General features: G+C 38.7%; 1 protein-coding gene across 1 annotated transcript in view; it reads right to left on the reverse strand.

Annotated features, from left to right (window-relative positions):
- LOC122061509 (pre-mRNA-processing protein 40C) overlaps positions 1–24,350 on the reverse strand; it is a gene marked incomplete in the record, with an annotated part of 86,864 nt that overhangs the window by 41,909 nt on the left and 20,605 nt on the right. Inside the window, 4 exon segments of the mRNA XM_042624789.1 lie at positions 363–446; positions 14,042–14,512; positions 14,916–14,994; positions 23,966–24,003. Coding sequence (XP_042480723.1) covers positions 363–446; positions 14,042–14,512; positions 14,916–14,994; positions 23,966–24,003 — 672 coding nt within the window.

Consider the following 24,350-nt stretch of genomic DNA (forward strand, 5'->3'; position numbering starts at 1 on the left):
GAAATAGAACATTCAAATAAGATTGAATTCAATTTCTGTCAAACATATTGGTATTTGTGCCCAAAAAAGAAAATTCCCAAGAGATTAGACTTTCAATTCTTGCATTGTACTGTACACAAGGGCAAAGTGCTTCCAATCAACAGTAGCCCTTGAAAGTACAGGCTGCAAAAGATCAGTTTTTATCACCACCATGTAGCATACAATGTATGGAAAATCACAGCAGAAGAAAAGGGAAAATATTTTCACCCTTCACAAGTGAGCAAAAACATATGAATCCAACAAACCTGATCCAAGGAGTTCCAGTGGTAGAAAGGCCCAAAATTCCCATTCTAAGTAATTCATAATCTTTAGACTCAACAAACCTTAAAACGTGGATCAAATACAATCTTTGGAAGTTCTTTCTCCCATTTTGAAAATGGCGCCACTCCACGTTCTTTAAGCATCTCCTGGAATATTGATATGAAAAAATGAATAGTGTAAGAGGGCAATCAAAGTTGCACAAGTTGCAAAAATGAGATACCAAACCACAATCACTGCCTGATATGGATACCTAATGAATTGCAAACATATAAAAAGTGTGAGATTTGGAGAAAGAAAATAAAGTTTAGGATATTTTATAAGAAATATATAAAATGTATGAAGAAGCAATGCAAAAGGAACCAATAGGTTCTATTCCTACTATGCCTCAAATTTACAAGGCTTCAGTTATAAAGGCTTTAGTTTGCCCTTGCAAGATATACCATTAAGCTTCAAACTTCACATAGTGAGAAATTATAGCATACTGAACTATCCAGAACAATCAATGACCCTGGTTGTCAAGGTCTCGCCAAAGCACCAAGGTAAAGAGTTCAGAATGGGAACATGCACATGCAAGATTAACTCTTCTTTTTTTTTTTTTTTTTTAATTTTTTTTTTTTATAATAAATCCAGCTTTACAATTTGGCACTCGATTTGGCTGCCTAGGCATCTCCTTGATCGCCTCGACCAGGTTTAGAATTAGGCGGGCACTATTTTTTTTACTTTAAACTAATGTATGGTTGTAATGATGCACCTTATATATTTTGGAGGGGGGCTAGAATTCGAGAAAAACTTAAAACAAGGGTTAAAATATGCTTTTTTATTGCTCGTTCTGAATTTTGAATTAAAAAAAAAAAAAAAAAAAAAGCCCTGGCCATCTCAACCATGGGCTTAGGCCTTGTTTCCAGAGATTACGGCTCAAATGCTTAAAATTGAGTTCCTTAGTGGCTCTACAGGATATTGCGGTATTTTCTTTCCAGTATTTAGTAGTTTTGAGCATGAATGGCCGGGTATGGGGATTAAATGTAAAGCATGAAGGATTACTGAAGTGTTAATAGAAGTCCTACATACTGTGTTCGTGTTTTGGCAGAGAGTTGATGCAGTCAAGACTGCCCTGGATATAGGAAGGCCATATTTTGGGCTTGGAACACTTGTTTATGGGGTTATTTTTTGTGTTGGGCCTTAATTACCAGCCTATAAAGTGGGGGTGAAGTTAGTACACAAGATAAGTAGTCAAGTGTTTGAATTATATTACGATATTTATTGACTAGATTACAGTTTTTTCTTGACTCTACTTAACTAAGATATTGTGAGAGAATTATTAGGAGTTCTTTTATAAGTATAAATGTATAATTAGGAATTTCAAAGGGCTATATGTGTTCACACCTCCCCCCCCCCAAATTAGTTAGACATTATTTAAATAAAGGATATTGAGTTTTCTTAAGAGCTTTGGTGTTGTCAAACAGAGCATATGGGATTGGCTGACCTCTTCTAGTTCTGACATCTACTTTCTCAGGTGTTATCTTCCCCTTTTCTCTTCTTCCTACCTCTTATTATTACTTCTTCTAATCTACAGTAGCCAGTACTTTTCTAGATCAATTAACAACCTGCTTTATATCCATCTCTCTCTAGTTACTGTAATGTTTTAACTATAAACAGAGTCATAAGTTCCTGCCATCCTACTCTTTGAAATCCTGCTATCATTTCTGAAGTACATTAGTCGATTCCTATAATTCTAGTTCTGCTACTCACACTTCTAGTGGCACTGAGACTTCCCTATAGGGGCTTACCTGGTGCACAAGGCTCCTGCATGTGCGAGGTCGGGGGGGGCAAGAACTATGCAGCCTTACCCCGAGAATGTCAAGAGGCTGTTTCGGCCACTTGGCCACTTGGCCACCAGGTCACAACATTCGTACCTTACCATTGGACCAAGCATGCCCCTTTTTTTTTTATCAGTTCTTTAAGTCAACTTGAAATGACAAAAAGAGGGTGCTTTCCTGTGTTGCACTGAAAAAAAGGACCTAAGATAAGAGTGTCTTCTCTTATGTTTCTTTCTCCACGCCCGCCGCTGCCCTGGCCCGCCCTTTTTGTTGTTTTTCTTTTGGCTAAGGAGCACGTAGGTTGTACGCCAGCCATACGTAGCTTGAACTGTGATGGCCACAATGCTTAGCTATTGCCAATTCCCAAGATGCCTTTGTTCGACTTTTTTGTTGTAAATGCTATATTCTTCTTCCCTCTTCAGAAAGAAAAACTATCTTCTCTCTTCTAAGAACAACTATAAATCATAAATTTGTATATCTAAATAGTTTGATTTTTTATGGACCCATTGGACCTCCAATCAATGACGTGATGACACATGCATGCATGCATATGAACTTCTAAAGAGGCTTGAAGAATTGCTTTCGAGGTGGCTCGATTCTGATGTGGAAGCCAAGCAAGCGACAAAGGAAAGGAATAGTAAATGGCCAGTCCTAAGCAAGTGAAGGACAAACCAAGCCAAGCAATTGAATTGAATCAAGTGAGAGGAGCAAGATGGTCACTCGGTAGGGCACAGATGGAACGGCTAATGCCAATCTGACTATAGCAACTAATGCTTATTCCATGGCTTATCTGATCTGACTTTTATTATGCCTGGTTCTCTCTACTCCTCGTAGCACCACTCCCAAACAAGCTACACTATTTGACGCTTTGGATTCGCTAGCGCGCTACAACTAGCACTTTGAAGCCAGCTGAAAATGGATGCGCGTGAGATGCACACAAAAGCAGTCTAGAATCAGTCTAGAATCATCTATTAGATCTAATATATTTTTCATGATTTTTAGGTCATTTGATAGGTCTGATTAAACGGTTTACTCAACCAGAACTACGGAGTATTCTGACTACTAGATTCTGTGATAATTAATTTCTCCAATCATTCATCTTATTTGTCCACATATTGTTCCTACTCATTTTCAAATGATCCTGGTATAATTGTAGTTCTTTGCTCCTAGATTCTTTCTAGAACCCTGAACTGCATTAAGCATCCAGTTTAGAGTCAGATAGGAATTGCGAGTCATGTTGTAATTAGGTTTTGGAAGTTATTTTATGTTTATAAATAGAAGATCAGCCTTCATTGTAACCAACATGTTGATTATTGAAGAGAGTTTCTGGTTTGGATTTGATAGCAACTCAACATGGATGCTGGTTAATGCGTGTGGACAGTATAGTCTTCCCAGGCTTAGCTGGTTATTACTACTGTCGTCTTAATCTTCTGCAATGAAAATCCATTCTAAAGGTCAGTTTCAATTTTCAATCCCTCTTTCTAGTTTCTGTCAGTACCCTGTCTCCTGTCTATAGAACTTTGCAATATCTGCTAATACACCTCTTGGATCGATCTGGTATTAAGTGAATAGGTCTTAAGAAATGTTTTCTACTGATTCTGATCATCAATCTATAGTTTATCAGTCCATAGTCTTCCATATTGTTACCCCTTTCTATCTTGATACCCAAGCAAGTCCAGTTGCATCCATCTATGATGCTTATATTTTGCTGAACCTTTTAAAGTCATAAGAACTTGTGCCAGAGCTACTTGAGCCAAGTATTAGCCCCATCATATATTCTTTTCAAGAGTCATCAATTTTCTCCTTCTATGTTCAAATCCATCCTATTCGTCAGCCATCAAATTCTTTTTGTTTCCTATTCTGATTCATGGCTCGATATCTCATTTTGCTTTGGTGGATTCAGAATCACCAACACCACAAGTTGGGTTTTTTTTTTTTTTTTTTGACTTGGTTGACTATTTCGGTGGTCAAACGGTCATATTTTAATCTAAAACTTGGTGGGTAGCTTCTTTTAAGGTTAATAAACATGCTTAGAACATAAATTTACAAAAATATTAGAACATGACATCATTTTAGAGTTACACCCTTGTTTGGCAGCAACCGTCGAACTGTTCTAGAGATTTTACCTGCTTTATTGCTAGAACAAGATATAATATGATATTAAAACAAATAAATAATGCATCTAAGCCATGATCAAAACATACATCAAAATTAATTAACTAATATTTAGTGTTTAGAGTATTAGAGTAATATACTATGACTCCATGAGGTCATAGATCCGCCTCTAGTGTCTAACATATAAAAAATCTAGAAGAATCCAACATGTATTCATGTACTATTTCAAAAAAATAATGGTTTTGGGGAAAGAACTTTACCTTTCCTAGGCTTAGAATGTATAGATCTTGTTGTAGGAGTGATTTGGAAGTCAAAATGTGTGATGATGTGGCTAATTAGAGGCTTGTTGGAGTGATTTGTGTTCAAAATGTGCAAATGGAACCGAGACCAGCGAGACAGGCAAGACAAAGTCAAAATTTCAACTCTTTCTTTATAAGGCATGGAAGGTAACATTTCGGTATCTCGCCGAGACGATCCCGAAATCTCAGCCGAGATACCAAAATATCGGCCGAAACATTGTACTAATAGTATTTCGTATGTAATCTCATCTAGACAAAAAAGAAATACCGAAATTACCGAGAACTCAGCAAGATTTCAAACCATGCTCTGCTTCCTATTTTCTGGGTTCAAGTTAGATTTCATATTCTGTACTACATTTGACTTCACATCTGATTCCTAGATTCTCTTCTGAGTTTTCAAATCTAGTATCTGGCTCTAAAATCAATGTTCTGCAAGTTTCCTCTCTTCTCATATTAGCAGAATTAGGAATATCCAATCCTACTATCTGCATTAAAATTTTAACAAAAATTGGTCAGAATATTAGAAACAGTAAGTGCAAACATAAGCTGAAAGGCCCTGGAGTGAAGCCTGTTTTACAGACACGTTTACCATTAAGGCATTGCCTAGGTTCTTAAATACCAAGGCGCCTAGCCAGTGCCAGGGCTTGCCATTGAACCATGACAGCTATGCCATGGACTGAGTATAAAACTCTCTCCCTCTATCCACTGGCATTAAAGTAGCTGGACAGACACAATAGGCATTGGAAACCAAAGCCCAAGAGGTCCAGTCCATTGTCCAAGCCATTGGTAGTTAGATAGTCTTTTATTTGGTTAAGGGGATTGTTGTAACTCCAATTCTAGGGACATTATGGTAATTTTATTTTTATTTGTGAGCCCAATGACAAGTCATGGGGTTTCTCTACAAATAGTCTAACTAATATCAGTCTAGTCACTGTTAGTGTTTTAAGTCCATTAGGTTGCTCAATAAAACAACAACAAAGCTTAGCCTTATCCCAACTATTAGGTTGCTCAATGTTGGTGTTTAAGTCCAAAGTCAGGAGGAGTAACCTGATCCAGATGGAAGGAGCTAAAATAGCTAGGGGCAGGGCCTAAAATGACCATAGGTGAAGTGGTGAGGAATAACATGCATAGTCTCGGTCTTGTCCCCAAGTATAACTTTGGATAAAGACTATTGGAGGGCTAGAATCCAAGTAACCAACCTCATTTAGCTGAGATCCACCTGACTTGTTGAGCTGTACCTCTTTCCTCTTACTATCGTCTCACCTATCAACTTTCATCTTTCATCTTTTCAACTCTTCTTCCCCCCAATTCTGTCTGGAATTTTATTTCTCTTTTATTCGGAATGGATCCATGTAGGCTTGTAGCTGACCCCATTAAGTTGGGATAAGGCTTAGTTTGTTGTTGTTGTTGTTGTTGTTAGGTTGCTCAGTGGTTATTTATTTCTAATAGAATTTTTTGAAGTGTGTGAAGTTTTAAACAAACACTACCTTTTATTTTATTTTTTATTTGGAATGGATCCATGTAGGCTTGTGGCCGACCCCATTAAGTTGGGTAAGTCTGAGTTTGTTGTTGTTGCTTTTAGGTTGCTTAGTGGTTATTTATTTCTAGTGGTTATTTATTTTAAAGTGTGAAGTTTTACACAAACACTACTTTTGGGTCTTATATAAGGATGTAACTCCCCCCCCCCCCCAAAAAAAAAAAATGATATACATAGTTTAATAGAAATATATCTTGTGAAAAAATGTGGTCTGTGAACTCTTTCCAGTTCCCATACCCCTCTCATCTCCTTTCTTCTAAGTAACTGTTCAGTCCCAAAACAGCCACTATCTCCTCTTTCTTCTTTTCTTCTTTTCTTTTTTCTTTCTCCCTTTCTTTCCTTCCCCCTACGACACCCTATTCTGTCCAGATCACTTCCTTCCCACCACAGCCATTGCTGAAGGTCACAACTGCTTCCAAAATATCCCACAACCCAAGATATGGTATATTGCCGGTCTCCAGCTAAGGTGCATTCTTCATACGAGGGGCCCACCAGAGGAGCTCACATTGCTGACTCAGAGAGGAATCAACAACAGCTAGAACAACCCAGAGGAAATGACATGAAAGATGGTGGTGTGCCTAGAATAGAACTATGGAAATAAGTGCAAAGTCAAAAGTCTGCAGATTTCCCATCAGCACCAATAAAATGTAGAATAATAAGAGTTACTGAATTCAATCTTAAATTGCAAGAAATCCACGAATTAGTGGGGCCACCAATACACATCACAAACTTCAGCAACAAGCAAGGGCCCAAAATTCCGGTTTGTTTTCGAAGGTGGTCAAAATGTTTCGACGAAAATTGGGCATACATTCGAGAACACTAAGTTCTTTCACTTGACTGTCATGCAGAGAAAAAAGAATCCACATCAGGAGAATGGAGGAGGAATTCTTGGGTGGAATATCAGGGGAGAACTAAACCCTTTTGGTTTCCGTGCCTCTCTGCAAGTGTCACCATCACTTGTGTTGCTGCCATGCATCTTTCCCACGTGTTCCTCTCTCTGAGTCATAACTACAACAAGTGATGATGCCAAGGTTGTTGTTTCCTCCTCTGAGGCCTCTAATGGTCGTTGTTCATGCAATCAATCCACTCTTCATCTTGGACCCATCAAACTTAATGTTCAGAACTACCTTATGTGGTCTCGTGCCTGCCTCCTTACTATCCGTGGGAATAACTTCTTTAGTTTTCTCACTGGAGACACTCCTGAACCGACTGATCTTGTCGCCCCTAACACCTAGTTAGCCAATTATGCCATTGTTATGTCCTTTCTTATCAACTCTATGGAGCCTGCTATCAGCCCAAGCTTTTTCATGTTTAACTATGCTATGGATCTCTAGAATGCAGTAAGGCAAACCTATTCTCAGGGGGGGGACTATGTTCAAGTCTATGAGATTCGTCATATCGTTCATTCCACCACTTAGAAAGGGCTATCTCTCTCATCTTATTATTCCACCTTATGCGGCCTCTAGCAACAACTAGATTTCTATCACCCAGTCCCTATAGCCCATCCTACTGATGCTGGTACACTTCAGAAGTTACGTGACATGGAACGGGTGTATGACTTTCTGACAGGTCTTAATCTTGAATATGATCAGATCAGGGTACAGATCCTGGGTCGTGCAACTTTTCCAACTCTTCTCCAGGCATATAACTTAGTTATATTTGAGGATCATCATCGCTCTGTTATACTACCCTCTACAGTTCCTGTTCGGTCTGCAGACGCTGCACTATTGGATACTCCAACTGCTAAAACCCCGTCTAAGGGCTCTACCCCTTAGGAAACTGTTCAATGTGATTATTGTGGTCGCCCTAGCTATACCAGGGAAACATGTTGGAAACTCCATGGTCGTCCCAAGGGTGGTCGTAATAGAAAAACCGAAAAACAAGGCCCCCAGGCCCATTTGTTCGGGTCTGTTGACAGTGCCTCCATTACTACACTGTTCTCTTCGGATCAAATACCTACCTTTAAGCAACTAATGACACAATTAGGCCCTTCTTCTGCTCTTTCTCCTGCTTTTCCTATGTCCAACCATGCTCAAACAGGTAGTTTCCTTGTTTCTTCCCCTCATTCTCCCTTATGGTTACTTGAATCGGGTGCTACCGATCATATGACAAGTAGATCTGAGGTCTTCCATACTTATATTCCTTGTTTCAATCGGGATAACGTACGTGTGGCTGACAGTTCCTTGTCCCCCATTTCTGGTAAGGTTTCATTTCCTGTACCTCTACAACTTCTCTTCCATCTGTGTTGCATGTCCCAAAATTATGTGCTAACCTTGTTTCCATCTATCGTTTAACCAAGGAGTTTGAATTGTTCTGCTCACTTTGTTTTCTACTCATTGCCTTTTTCAGGATCTGCTGATAGGTGTAACGATTAGGTATGGTCAGGTCTATGATGGTCTCTACTACTTGGATTCTCCACCGGTTGTGCCTCCTCTTATGGCAGCACATACTCTCCGTTCTGACGTCTCTCTCTCTCTCTCTCTCTCTCTCTCTCCACCACTGGCACCGTCGTCTGGGACACCCTTCTTTTCATATTTTATGTCGCATATTTCCTACTTTAGTTAAACATTGTGGTTTGGAACAACTTACTATGTGATGTATGTGAGTTTGCTAAACATACACGCACCTCTTACTTTCCTACTGAAAATGAAAGTGATATTCTTTTTTTCTGTTATTCATTCAGATTTATGGTGTCCTTCTTGAACAATTAGGAATGGCTTTCGTTGGTTTATTACTTTTATTGATAATTGTAATCGTCTGACACAGGTATATCCATTGCATAATAAGTCTGATGCCTTTCTCTTGTTTTAAATCTTTCCATGCTATGCTTCGTACCCAATTTGATAGCATTGTACGAGTCCTTCGTAGTGACAATGGCACTGAGTATATAAATGGGGAGTTTCAAAAAAACCTTATTCTCAGTGCATTCTCTCCCAAACATCTTGTGTTAAGACAACCTAAACAAAATGGGATCCCGGAGCACAAAAATCGTAATCTCCTTGACGTTGCTTAGGCTCTAATATTTGCTACTGGTGTTCCTAAATATCTCTGGGATGATGACGCTCTTACTGCTGCCCACCTTACTAACCGGTTGCCCTCTAGTGTACTTAACTTTAAGCCCCCTATTTATTTTCTCCCTGATCCTACAATTGTTTCCAGTCTTCCTCCTCAGGTATTTGGGTTTGTCTATTTTGCCCATAGTTCCTCTCCTTCAAGGTCCAAGCTTGATCCTCAGGCTCTAAAGTGTGTCTTCCTCCGTTACTCAGCTTCTCAAAAGGGGTATAAATGTTATCACCCTTCTACTCACCGCTTATGTCACCATGGATGTCACTTTTCATGAGTCTAAGATGTACTTCACGTAACCTCTTCAAGGGGAGAGTCTTGAGGAAGAGCCTCCTTTTGTTATTGATACATCTCAAATTCAAGGTATGAGTCCCGTTCAGGGGGAGCCACCAAATCAGCCTATAAGAGATGTGATCACTTACACTCAGAGGTCCAAGGAGCAAGACACCACTGGCAACCATCCATACCCTTCTGAAGCACCTCCATCGGATCCGCCAGTATCAAGTAATACTTCTCTCATACTTGATAATGTACCTATTACTTCTTCAGAGCCTCCCATACTTGATATTGTACTTGATATTTCTTCAGAGGCCCCCCATACTTGATATTATACCTTTTGCTCCAACAGTGGATGATCTTCCTATCGTTGTTAGAAAGGGAGTTCGTTCGTTCCTGTACCAAGCATCCCATCCCCCATTTTGTTCCTATACATCTTTATCTCCCTCGTATAGGGCCTTTGTTTCTTTGTTGCCTTTTGTGTCTCTTTCACAGGGTTGGATGGAATCCATAAATGATCCGAAGTGCAAAGCTGCAATAGTTAAGGAAATGCTGGCATTAGATAAAAATGATACCTAGGAACTTGTTCTTCCTCCTCAGGAAAAAAATTAGTTGGATGCAAGTGGATGTCTACAATCAAGCAGAAGGATGATGGGACAATTAAGTGGTACAAGCACTTGGTGGCTAAGTGCTTTACCCAAGCCTATGGGATTGATTGCCAAGAAACCTTTGCCCCAATTGCAAAGATGAACTCTATCAGGTCATTGCTATATGTTGCTGCAAATCTATGATGAATATTCAACAACTGGGTGTTAAGAATGCGTTCTTGAAGAGGAAATTTATATGGATGTTTCTCCAGGCTTTGCCACTCCTTCCAGTGTCGGGCATGTTTCCAAGTTGAAGAAGTGGTTAGACGACCTCAAGCAGTCTCCTAGTGCATAGTTTGGCTAGTTCATAAAAGCGATGATAAGCTTTGGATATAGGTATAGTCAAGCTGATCACACCTTGTTCACAAAGGCAAAAGGTAACCAAGTCACTGGTATGATTGTCTATGTTACCGACATAGTTTTTAAGGCGCTGCTAAGGAGTCGCCTTACCATCGCCTTGGCGCTGATGCGGTCTAGAGATAGTAAAGCAGTGCTCCGCCTTATGTGAAATGGCGCCTTATGGGTTTTTTTTTTTTTTTTTTTTATTACTTTATGGAGATTCCAAATATAGATTTTTTATTGGTAGGTGTATGGTTTTGTTAACACTTGAGATGTATGGGATCAGCTTTACTCCACCAAAAATAACCAAAACAAACAAAATAAAAACACGATTCACAAACAGGGTTTGGATTTTGTCAAGGGTTTTAAGAAAGGGCTTTGAGAAGGAATCAAGGAACAAGGAAGAACCACTAATCCAGGCGACCATATTGCTCCGGCAGCGGTGAGGTTCATTCTTCTTTGACAGGAGTAGAAATATAGTGGATGACCTTAGGGCTTAGGCACTCATTTTGGCATCATAGAGGTAAGTATAATAAATAATTGTATTTTATGTCTTCTTTTCTTTATATTTATTATTTTGTTTCATAATTATGTATTTATATTATATGTTAATATGTTATGATGATTGATGATTAATGAAGATAAACTTAGTTTATTCACTTTAATGATTTGTTTTCTTGATGAATATCTTACATTGGTATGAATATGAACTTTTAATATTCATTTAACATATGAGTAATAGGATTTAACTCGGATTTGAGCCAAATAGATTAATTTTATAAAAAAATTACACAGGAACGCTTTAGTCAATAAGGCGATGCTTTATGCCCACTTTATCGCTAAGGCGCTCCGAAAGACCCTCAAACGCCTTTGTCGCCTTCTGCCTTAAAAACTATGGTTACCGATATTGTGATTACTGGTAAAAATGATGAGGAAATCTCTTATCTTAAGGCTTACTAGTAGCATAGTTCGAGACTAAAGACCTACGACCCTTCGGTATTTCCTTAGGATTGAAGTGGCAAGATCTAACAAAGGGATCTTCATTTCCCAAAGAAAGCATGTTTTAGATCTCCTTAGTGAGACAGTCAGACAAGTATGCTTGGATGCAAGCATGCGGATGCCCCTATGGAGGTCAATCATCAGCTGAGCAGCACAGTGGGTGACTATTGATAAAGAGTAGTACCAAAGACGGCTGTCCGATTTACATATCCCACACCAGGCTTGATATTGCTTATGTTGTGGGTATTATTAGCCGTTTTCTTCATAATCCTATGACACCTCACCTGATGTCGTGTATTGGATCCTACGGTACTTGAAATCTGCTCCTAGAAAGGGTATTTTGTATTCTAATCAAGGGCACTTGAGGATTGAGGCTTTTACTGATGCTGACTAGTGAATCTATTGATGATCGGCAATATACCTCTAGGTATTGTACTTTCCTTGGAGGGAACCTAGTTACTTAGTGAAGCATAAACAATCCGTGGTATCTCAATCTAGTGTTGATGCCGAATATCACGCAATGGGCTAAGGTCTTTGTGAGTTGGTCTGGCTTAAGAGCCTACTAAGGGATCTCCGAGTTGATGTTGAAGGTCATATGCATCTGTATTGTGATAACAGGGCAGCCATCAGCATCGCCCATGACCCTGTTCAACATGATAGAACTAAGCATATTGAGATTGATAGACAATTCATCAAAGAGAAGCTTGACCAAGAAACTATCTGCATTCCCTTTGTTAGTACTACAAATCACTAAGCTAATGTGTTTACCAAGGCTGTTCACTATAAGGCATTTCATCCTCTTGTGTCCAAGTTGGGCATTTTCAATATATTTGCACTAACTTAAGGGAGAGTGTTGAGATGACCGTAATTAGTTTTATTTTTACCTTGGTTTAAGTCTTATTATTTACCGTAGTAAGACTTGTAGATAGGGACGCTTAGTCAATGTTACCCTATTTTCCTTATTTGATTTATTGTAATACCTCTGCCATTATTGACAAGTCAAATTATTCCCTAATCTCTGATTCTCAACTATCGACTTGACTCAAAACCCTGACAAACTGCTGAAATCAATTCTAGTAATGGCTTCTTCCAAGCTGAACTTCTGATGGAGTTTCTAAACTTCAGTTGGCTGATTTTGATCTCTCATACACTCTTTCACAGCAAGCAAACAAAGAGAAATTAAGAAGAAAAGAAGGGAAGGATGAAAAAGGATAGTTACTGGTGGGATAATAGCTATCTCAGCATGAGCCTCTACCCACAGCTATCTCAGTTGTTGTGCATCCTTTCTCAGGAGATTGGAACTAGCATTGGCTGCAAAATTCTTCATTCATTAATTGAGTAAATTGGTACAGCAACCTCTCTTAAATAGAGAGTAGAAGCTTACCAAATAGAAGCTAGTTCCCAAATAGGAAAGTAACATAGTTTAGCAACTAACCACTAACTTAAAGCCTAAGAAATCATAAAAGGCAACTACTGATGACATTCTAGAAGATAATTCAACTTGTGCAAAGCATCTTTGATCAGTCAAACATAAGTGACAATCACAGTTGTACGAAGAGATTACAGCCAGCAAAGGGGGTCTTCTGGACAACTGTACTTGATTGGCTCGATTGGAAACTTGAAGGGCCTTCTAGAAGCTCAATTGAAAAGCAAATATACACTAATAAAGGGGTATCCTATGCTGGCTGATGGCATAGGGTCCAAAAATTGGGGACCAGTTGGGCTCGGTCAGCCCAAGGGCTGGCTGGTATGGCTGGCCTTCCTCCCCCTTCGATAATGGAGGCCAGTAAGTGGATCTACATCACGAAGATAGAGTATATGGTGTGTAACTTTAGTTGCACTAGGACAGATAACGAAATGGTGAAACTTGAGGAGAGAGAGATACTACAAAATGATTATTTTAGATATCTGGAGTCAACCATAAACAATGAAGGTGATATTGAGGATGATGTTTCTCAAAGAATTAAAGGAGGATGGATGAAGTGGAGAGGTGCGTATGGAGTGTTGTGTGATCAACATATTCCTCTAAAGTTTAAAGGAAAATGCTAAAGAACAGTTGTAAGACTAGCTATGATGTATGGGCGGAGCATTGGGCAGTCAAGATTTCCACCTTATGATATGGGGATAAAAAGCCAAAATAAGTGATTTCAACCCTTCTAAAATGAAAACTGAATATTGAACACTATTTACATGCTCATCTCACATTGAGGTAATACAGGAGAACAAAACTGCAAAATTCGATCCAATTTATCGCAAGCAATTAGTCAAAGACAGAATTGCTATTGGACTGAAATAGCCCTTTAAATTACACAATTCCAGCACTCAAACTTCAAATAATTTCTGAGAGAAATAAACTCAAAAAGTAAATGTCTCGCCCCATTGTTTGGCATGCTTCCATATCAATATGCACCATCCAATGCCTATTTAAATTAATACATCGCAGACATGCCTTTGTGGTTCTAGTTAATATCATATAATCAGGTAAAACAACGTATATAATATATAAGTTACAAGGGAATTTTCAGATTGGATCAACACTGTCCAAATGAAAAACTTCCCAACATTACTTAAAGCATCAAATATAGAGAGAATAAAGAAAAAAAGAATATACCCATAGGAGTTCAAGATGGAAATAAGTAAAAAACCTACCTTGAACTGTATAATACATTCCTCCTTAGTAGGTCCACTGTCCACATCCTCTGAATCTGAAGAGGAGTCCGACAAATTCCCATCCCCATTAGCATCTTTCTGTTTATCTTTGCTGCTCTCACTCTGTGGGCCCTTGACCGTAACTTCAACAGCTCTCGAACCATTTAAATCCATCATGGCAGGCCCTGAGGAAGTTGGAAGAGGTGAGGAAGTCACTGGAGTAGTAGAATCCTGCAGCTTCTTTTTTATCAAATCCAGTGCAGATGACGACCCAGCAGCACCTGAAGGTCTAAGAGCTGTGGCATCACGACCACCGGTGCTAATGGCAGGAGCATTCAAGCTAATAGGAGCAGATACTTTATCAGATGATACACCAGTGTTTTGTGCCAATGATGTATTTTCTTTTAAAGAGTCACCATCCTGCTTCTTTCTCATCGCTGCAACCTCAGCTGGAATTTGCCAGCTACTTACCTAAACAAGAAAGGAAGTCGAGGTTAGAGGTGAACCAGAAAAAAAAAAAATTACAACCACGTAGATATGATAATAATTTTACTTATTCCTGATCAATTCATCTGCATGCATGTATTTGCATTTCCATATAATGGACACCATCCGGCCAGTAGGTGTTTTAGGGTCTGACCACATGAGTGGCCATCCCTACACATCCTACGAAATTATTAAAGGTTTTTCGTCTGACAGGTGGATAAAAGCAACTGAGTAAGTTGATCTACTCATTATACATTTGATTATTGTAAAAGGGATGTTTCAGTGCCATGTGATTCAATTATCCATAGAGAAGGATCTGAACAAATGCAATCTGACCTTCAAGGTTTCAACATACTAAAAACATAAGTTCAATGTTAAATATAAGTACCTTAGTCTTGGTACTGTAATAATACTTCTTTCCATCGTTTGTAGTGACTAATGTCCAGTCAGTACCAGCCAACTTCTCCCTGAGAATGTGAAAAATGAAACATGAAACCATTGAGCAAAGCTGGTTTGGATCAGACACAACTTTAAACACATTAAAGATTCAAGAGGTAATAATGCCTATATACAAACCTTATCCCAACTTAATGGGGTCGGCTATCCGAATAAGATCAAAGATAATAGTAAGTATAATAATATAAGTTCAAAAGAGGAAAATGAGGTAAAAGAAGAAGTCAAAGCAGCATCCTTGGAACATTCCCTACAAGAGATCGGCCACACGGGTCATCGTCCTCCACTTACCTTTATCTGTGGTCATACTAGAATCGAGCCTACCAGACGTATATCTTTTCTTACTACTTCATCAATAGTCATCTTAGGTCTGCCTCTTCTTCTAGCTCCATGTAATTGAAACTGATCACTCTTCCTTACTGGGGCATCCATGGGTCTCCGTTGAACATGGTCATACCACCTCAATCAGCTCTCGCAGAGAGTCTTGGATTGGTGCAACCCCTAACTCTTTTCTAATACAATCATTCTTTGCTGACTCTCCTGGTCTTGCTGCACATCCCTCTCAACATTCTCATCTCTGCTATCCCCAATTTATTCAAATTACTCTTCTTTACTGCCCAACACTCCGCCTCATACATCATAGTGGGTCGTATTACTGTTCTGTAGAATTTACCCTTGAGTTTAACAGGCATACGTTTGTCACATAGCACTCCCGACGCACTTCTCCACTTCATCCATCCCACTTTAATTCTATGAGAGACATCATTCTCAATATCCCCCTCTTTGCCAATAATTGACCCTAGATATTTAAAACAGTTACTTTGTGACAGTTCTCGCTCCTCAAGTTTTGCCCCTTCCTCACCTCTCATAGTCTGACTAAAAGGACACATCATATACTATGTCTTTGATCTACTTATCCTAAAACCTCTTGATTCTAAGCTAGATCTCCATAACTCTAGTTTAGTATTAATCCCTTCCACTGTCTCATCAATAAAACAATATCATCAACGAAAAGTATACACCACGGGACCTGGTCTTGGATGTGTCTTGTTAGATCATCCATAATGAGAGCAAACAGATAAGGGCTCAAGGAAGATCCTTGGTGTAACCCAATTGTAATTGGGAACTCGTTACTTTGGCTTGCTATTATTTTGACACTCGTCACCACTCCCTCATACATGTCCTTAATTACATCCACATAATTTAATGAACTCCTTATCTTCCTCAAGACATGCCAAATAAGATCTCTAGGTACTTTGTCATACGCTTTCTCTAGATCAATAAAGACCATATGGAAGTCCTTTTTATGAGCTCTAAATACTTCCATAAGTCTTCTTAGAAGGTAAATAGCTTCTGTTGTAGATCTCCCTAGCAAAAAACCAAATTGGTTCTCCGTCACTGCAGTATCTTCTCTGAGGTGGGCTTCAATAACCTTTTCCCATAGTTTCATGGTGTGGCCCATTAGTTTTATGCCTCTATAGTTATTGCAGTTCTGAATATCACCTTTGTTTTTATAAATGGGAACCATAATGCTTCTCCTCCAATCATCCGGCATTCTCTTGGTACTCAAGATCTTGTTAACAACTTTGTTAGCCTTGATACTCCCAGTACTCCTAGGCTTTTCCATACTTCAATTGGGATCTCATCTGGGCCGCGTAATCTACCAGCTTTCATCTTTTGTAGGGCTTCCTTAACTTCAATCACACCATGTTGTAGATGTCCATGAGGAGTTACTTGATGTCTCTCCCCCACTACTTCTGGGTCCATCCTATCAATCACGATCTCGTCGTTTAATAGGTTGCAAAAATAATCACCCCATCTCTTCATAATGTCCTCATTCCGTACAAGTACTCTACCATCATCACTTTAATGCACCAAACATAGTCAATATCTCTACTCATCCTTTCCCTTATTTTGGCTTTCTCCTTCTTTTGTATTAAGTTTATCATATAGGTTATCGTATTTCTTTGCCTTTGCTTTCCCCACAGTCTTCTTAGCTTCCTTTCTGGCTGAATAATATCTTACTTTATCCTCTACCTCTTTGGTCCTTTGCCAAGTCTTAAAACAATCTTTCTGAGATTTAATGGCAGCCTGGACCTCCTCATCCCACCACCACATCTCTCGAGGAGTTTCGGCACCCACCCTTTGATACCCCTAGAACTTCTTTAGCCACATTCTTAATACAGATCGTCATCTCAGTCCACATCTAATTAACATCTCCATCAAAATCCCACTTTCCCTGTGGCACCACTACATCAATAAAAGATTTTAGAAGCGCTCCTTGTAATCGCTCCCATTTTATCTTAGGGCAGATCTATTATGTCTTCTTGCATTTCCTCTTCCCTAGGTACATATCCAAGATCAACAAACAAACGATGTTGAACAGTTATGCTCTCTCCAGGTATAACCTTATAATCTTTACATAACATTCTGTCAGATCTTCTCGTCAGGAAGAAATCAATTTGACTTGCGTGCTGCCCACTATTGTAGGTAACTAAATGTTCCTCCCTTTTCTCAAAAAAGGTATTTGCAATGCAAAAGTCATACGATGTCGCAAAGTCTAACACTGAGATCCCCTCTACATTCCTCTCCCTAACTCCGAATCCACCATGCACCTCTTCATAGCCTCTACAATCCTTGCCCATATGTCCGTTAAGATCTCCTCCTATAATAATTTTTCTCTCCCTGGCCAAAACCTTGCACCAAGTCGTCCATGTGTTCCCAGAACTGTAGTTTAATGCTCTCATCAAGTCCTTCTTGAGGTGCGTATGCGCTAGCTATGTTGATGATCTCATCGGTCTATCACTAGCTTAATAGAAATAATCCTACTTCCAAATCTTTTAACATCCACCACTTCATTTTTAAGGTCTCTATCTACTACTATGCCCACTAGCTTAATAGTAACTAATATGTAATATTGTAAGGAAAAAAGAGAACCCAGTGAACGAGGCTCACGCTACTGCAGGGTCTGGGAAGGGCAAATGTACGCAGCCTTACCCCCTACTTCACAAGAGAGTCTGTTTCCAAGTTTCAAACTAGTGACCAATAGGTTGCAATAGTGCAACTTAATCATTTTGCCACACTGCCACAGGCTTGCCGACAATCTGTAATATTGTAAGCTTAAGTAAATTTTTTAGATGTTCCAATCTGCTCAGCAAAACCTTCAAGGGAGACCAATCATATAATTCACCCCACCTCAATCAAGTGATTCAGGTCTGCTATGTATTGTAAATCATCTTCTTGACAAGGTTCAAAATATCAACAACTAATTGCCAGATTGAAACTATGAGTACATTTATGAGGAAACCAAGAAATGTTTCCATAATACATATCTAGAAGATCAAAAGAAACCTTCTACAGTTAAACTATATTGACTTTGTTAAAAATAAAGTAAAAAGGAATGCCTTTTATCCAAGAGAATAAGGGATATAGACTGACTGATGCAGTAGCAATAGACTGGCTGGATAAAGATTGCCACATTTGGAGACCCAGATAAAAAAGCATAGTGCAAAATTTAATCTAAGATCCATTCCCAAAACCAAGATGTCGGTCTCAATTTTAAGCCCATATAGGGGCAGTCACTGGTGATTTGTTAATCTTTAGTAAATTTAAGTTATTGAGGGGCATATTTGTAATTTTTCTTTTAAAATAGTAGTCACCAGCGGTTAGTGTCAGGTCCAAGTACCTGATTGATTAAGTCACTCCTAAAAAGTCTGTAAATTTCTAAAAACCATTGGTTGGACTCATAGTTGGTATTTTTCAAGTGAGAGATTTGTAGATGGTCTTCATTTCCCCTTTTTGGGTCTTTATTACTTCTATGAAACCATAGTTTTTAAGGCGGTAAGGCGACGGAGGCGTTTGAGGGTCTTTCAGAGCGCCTTAGCGATAAGGCGGGCATAAAGCGTCGCCTTATCAACTAAAGCGTTCCTGTGTAATTTTTTTATAAAACCAATCTATTTGGCTCAAATCCTAGTTGAATCCTATTACTCATATGTTAAATAAATATTAAAGGTTCATATTCATACCAATGTAAGATATTCATCAAGAAAACAAATCAATAAAGTGAATAAACTAAGTTCATCTTCATCAATCATCATAACATATTAACATATAATATAAATACATAATTATGAAACAAAATTATAAATATAAAGCAAAGAAGACATAAAAAATACAAGTATTTATTATACTTACCTCTATGATGCCAAAATGAGTGCCTAAGTCCTAAGGTCATCCACTATATTTCTACTCCCGTCAAAGAAGAATGAAGCTCACCGTTGCCGGAGCAAAATGGTGGCCTGGATCAATGGTTCTTCCTTGTTCCTTGATTCCTTCTCAAAGCCCTTTCTTAAAACCCTTGACAAAATCCAAACCCTGTTTGTGAATCGTGTTTTTGTTTTGTTTGTTTTGGTTATTTTTGATGGAGTAAAGCTGATCGATCCCATACATCTCAAGTGTTAACAAAACCATAAACCTACCAATAAAAAATCTATATTTGAAATCTTCATTAAGTAATTTTAAAATGTGCTTAAAAAAAAAATAAATAAATAACTCATAAGGCGCCACTTCACATAAGGCGGAGCACTGCCTTACCATCTCTAGACCGCATCAGCGCCTTAAAAACTATGTATCAAACCCAATAGGTCAACACTCCTTGCTCCTCATCATATCCTGTCTCCCCCCATCGTGTTCTTTTTTCTTATATTTTCTCTCGCTTCTGTTGAAACTCTCCTCCTTTCTCTTTTTCGGTTTCCTTTTTTCTTTTTTTTACTGCAGGCAACTACCCCTACATAGATCAGAAACTGTACTTCTCAGTAAACAGGTTAGTTTATACCATCAAATTTATGTATCGGTACCTGTTTCTTTTCACTTATCTCTATTCTTTTTATGCTATGTTTCTCGTCATATATACTGATCTGTCATATCTGCCGATTTTGAGATTAAAATGCACTCACATTACTGTTCTACTATCAGATCCTTCTAGTTATGATCTTCATATTTGAATAAAATTCTCCTTTTACTCTCTTCTGACCTCCTATTCTATTTATTGGAACTCTGACCAGGACATTAGCCCATTCTGTTCTATATATTTATCAATCTCCAAGTGATGTAGGAATAGGTTTGACAAGCCAAACTAGACCCAAACAACAGGATCTTGTAAACCAAAGAACAACCAAGAACCCAATATACCAGCAATAATAAATCAGCAAAAAGCAATAATAAATCAGCAGTCCATCGATCTCAGTGTTTCAGAATTTCTGTAGCTGAATAGAGACCAGGAAAAACAGAGGCTTAGTAGTCCAATAACAGAGGCTGAACCATGAACAACAGCTACCAATTTTAATACATCAACAGTTGGAACAATCGAACCAGAATTCTGGACAGAAGTGAGTTAGAACAGAGATCGACCAGACTTGAAAGATTTAATATATCAGACAATCCCCTGGTCAGATTACTCTAAAAATTGGATCGAGTCTTCCATACAACAAGGGTAACACTCGACCAGAAACTCAAAGCCATCGGGTGGCCAGAACTCCAAATAGACTAGGTCGACAGAATAGGAAACAGAGAGCTTAACCCAGAAATTTCTGCAGAAAAATTCAGATTACTTGCCTGTATTGCTGGAGAAGAGAATCCAATAAGAGAACCAGAAAAGAAAAGACCCACCAGGACTTCTCGCCGCAGAGTATCGATCGGATCACACACCAATCCCTAACCCTTGATCAAACACAAAGGTTTAGCCATGGAGAAAACCCAGCGGCAACAGCATGAAGCTTTTCTTTTTTTTAATTGTCAAATTCGTCTCTCTATGATGAGAGCTCTCCTTTATTTATAATAATGATGGGGAGGGTTTACAAGTAATAGTAACTCAGAGTTACTAAATCTGAGTTACTAAAAATTGATTACAAGAAGTTACTAAAAATTGGAAATTAGAATCTAATGAAAATAGAAACTAGTCTAGACAGAAATTAGAAACTAAAAATGACTTGAAATTAGAAACTAATTTAGGTACTGAAATTAGAAACTAAATAACCCCATCTAAAAAGGAAACTTAAAGAAAAGGAAGCAAATCACTGAATCCCGTATGCAACCTTAGAACCCCTAGTTTAGACCCATAAAAGTAGCCCAATATACTCCAAACCACATGGACTGAAGGCCCAACACGTATACAACCCAACCCTAAGCTTATTCCTAATAAAACAAGCCTAGTTTGGTGAAGAATCTGCATCACCAAGTCCTCCTGTAGACCTTATACCGATTTCTTGATGTTCTGAGAGTAAATAGTTAATTTTTTTCTCTTATTTTCCAAAAGAAAAAAGGGCCTCTAAATTCCCTGTTTTACACTGATTTCTGGGCCTGTCCAGCAGCTTTGAAATCCATGAATCCCTAAATTGGAACGTAGTGATAGCTGGCTTCATTACTCAGTTTACCAGAAGAAAATGAAACAAAAAAAGGGGGTGATGTAGCCATGTAGGTAATGTATACTAACTAATCCCAAACCAGAGAAGTACAGCAGAGTCTAGTTCAAACAGGATCAGAGAACAAAGAATATAAACAAGAATACGAAGAAAAGTTAGAACTCAGAATAGGAAATTCAAGACAGCCAAAATTCTACTCAAGTGGCCTCCTGCAGAATTTGAAGAAATTCCGACAACAAAACAGGCTTAAGACTAGCATTGACCAGCTAGGAATAGAAATCTTATTCCTCCTAGGACTCTTTAAGAAATAAAATCAAACTGACGCAACAGCGCTCTGATGGATCGACCCAAACCTGCTTCAGAACCCGGACCAAGACCCATATCCAATTTGGGTTCCAAGTTACTAATTTGGATTCAAAATTAATAGAATATTCTAAGATCTTATTTTTATTCGAGAATATTTGTTTCCTATTTGGGTCCTTAGTTTTTTCTTTATTTCGTTACCCTAGGTGTAGGAGATTTTATTTCTATCTTAGTCTTTAACTTTAATTAGAAAGTTTTAATTTTGTTATTATAAATTAGACATGTAATTCATGGGAAGAAGTTAGTTGATGAAGAAGTAATTGATTTGGGAAAACCAGTGTGGCTGCCCCCCCCCCCCTCTGTTGTTTCTCATTCTTGCTCTCTCTTCTCTTTCTTCTTCCCCACCCCCCCCCCTCTCCTATCGATCTGTTACTGCTATTTCTCTCTTCTATTTTCTGTTCCTACCAAACCAATACTAATACTCTGCTTTTCGGGTAGCATAAACAGGCCTAATTGTTGAGGTCAATCTCCATTGATACTCCTCTGATGGGTCTGAGCTTTAGGGCTTAAGAACCCCTATCCTAGGCGACTTGAACCCTAGAGTTTCAGTCCCAAAGAAGATCCCAACTGTAAGAACTTAACCTGCAACCATAACCAGAACTATGCCTACCGCCCCTTGAGATTCCAAGAGTAGAATCTGAACATAACATCTGATATTGGGGGTTCATTTTGATGGGGTTAATAGAGCTGGGAGATACGACCCTATGCTTGCAATGTTAGCCCCATCTGATCCGAATTGAAGGAGTTCTTATCATTCAAAAAAACCTAGCCTTCCGCTGGTTTCTGGTTTCAACAAGGAAGAAGAGGACTTCTTCTCTATAAGATATTTGCTTCTTTTTGTTGAAGTTCCAGTTATGCCCTTGCACTTTTGGTTTAACCTCCCATTATCCATATTCTATCTTTGCTTCCCAGAATACCCTTTACCCTACGTTAGACACCCTTTTGCTCTTTGCTTCTCTTCTAAGTGAACCCTAAGGAAATTAACAAATTGCCACTGCTTCTAGTAATTAGTCCCTATTTATTTAAGTGGGCCCACATCCAATCGGATTGGTTCTCTTGGGGCCCACTGGCCCCGCATTACAAACAGACTGGAAAACTGTAACTCCTAATCCATCCTTCATAATATGAATTAATAACAATCAGAAAAATATACACACTAAAAAAAAAAAAACCTATGACCCAGACTGGAAATTCCTTCTAAGACTAGGAAATCTGTAACCATGGGCTATTTCAGGCTCTTCTTCTTGTGCTTAGTATCTGCATCAGTAGTAGGTCCATGCATCTGACATAGTCCATAAGTGTACCATCCTCCAATCATTTTTCATGTGTTAAAGCTTTACTTCAAGTAAGAAGAAGCAGACAGGTGAAGAGCAAACCCAGAAAACCCAAAAACTTGATGAAATCCCTCACAATCCACTGTAACTTCAAGACCAGGTGTAGAATGCACAAGAAGAGTTCTCCAAAAGAGAATATAATTGAGTTGAAAAAATCAATCTTTCAAGTTCTGGCCATTGATCCTACACATTCATATAGGACATCTCACATCATTGATACATGCACAGCAGGCACACAGGAATCATAGGGTCGCCGTCTCTATTTCTGTCCACACCCCTAAAAATGATGTGCATCAGGCACAATACGTTTCTAGTTCTTCGAACCATGTCACTATATCTTAATCATCTTCTGCCTATACGATGGTAAGGTACGACTGTTGCGACCTGGTGGTCAACCGGTCGAAACAGCCTCTCGACATTCTCGGGGTAAGGCTGCGTAGTTCCCTCCCCCCGGGACTTTGCGCATGCGGGAGCCTTGTGCACCAGGTACACCCCTTCTGCCTATACAACACGATGTGAATATGGATCCATAAACATATCTATGCAGTAAGTACTCAAGTCCCACCACTCCGGTGACTATTGTAATCTATCCATAACAAAAATACAGATCAGAAACACACCAAGTGATGCTTAAAGCGGGCCATTTGAAAGACAAGTCCACAGATTTCAAAAAACTATCATGCTTGTATACTGTAAGTAATAATTAACTAGCCTTCTGACCTACCTCAAGAAAATGACATTGACACTCAAAAAGTGATCTGAAACAACTTAAAAATAATATTTTCTCTCTATAAAGTTCCACAAGGAAAACAATAATGTTTTTGTTTTTTTCTAATATGAGGATTCAAGAACAATTAGAGAGGACGTACCATGAAACAGGAGTTGGCTGCTCTGTGACTTTCTCTGGCTGCAAAAGCAGGCGAGAATTACTACTCAAGCAGAATAATGCAAAGAAAAAAAAAAGGTTTCTTCTATAAAAACCAGGGGGAAAAACTTTAAAACACAGCTATGTCAAAAAATAAAGACTGAAATCATTCACAACCACTGTCTACAACTGATCATTTCTGAGAGAGTCAACAGAAAGGATAAAATTCATGAAACACAAGAAGAATCTCCTAGTAACCTTTCTATTGTTCATAAAGTGCAAAGAAAATGCTCATGTAATGAAGGCCCTAAATATCAGAGTGATATGTTCAAGGCATCCTTTTGCTTGGAATCTGCCCTTTTGAGAGAAAGGGCGATGTAGATCCCTAT

The sequence above is a fragment of the Macadamia integrifolia genome, chromosome 14 (assembly GCF_013358625.1).
Source record: "Macadamia integrifolia cultivar HAES 741 chromosome 14, SCU_Mint_v3, whole genome shotgun sequence".
In the NCBI taxonomy this organism is placed as follows: domain Eukaryota; kingdom Viridiplantae; phylum Streptophyta; class Magnoliopsida; order Proteales; family Proteaceae; genus Macadamia; species Macadamia integrifolia.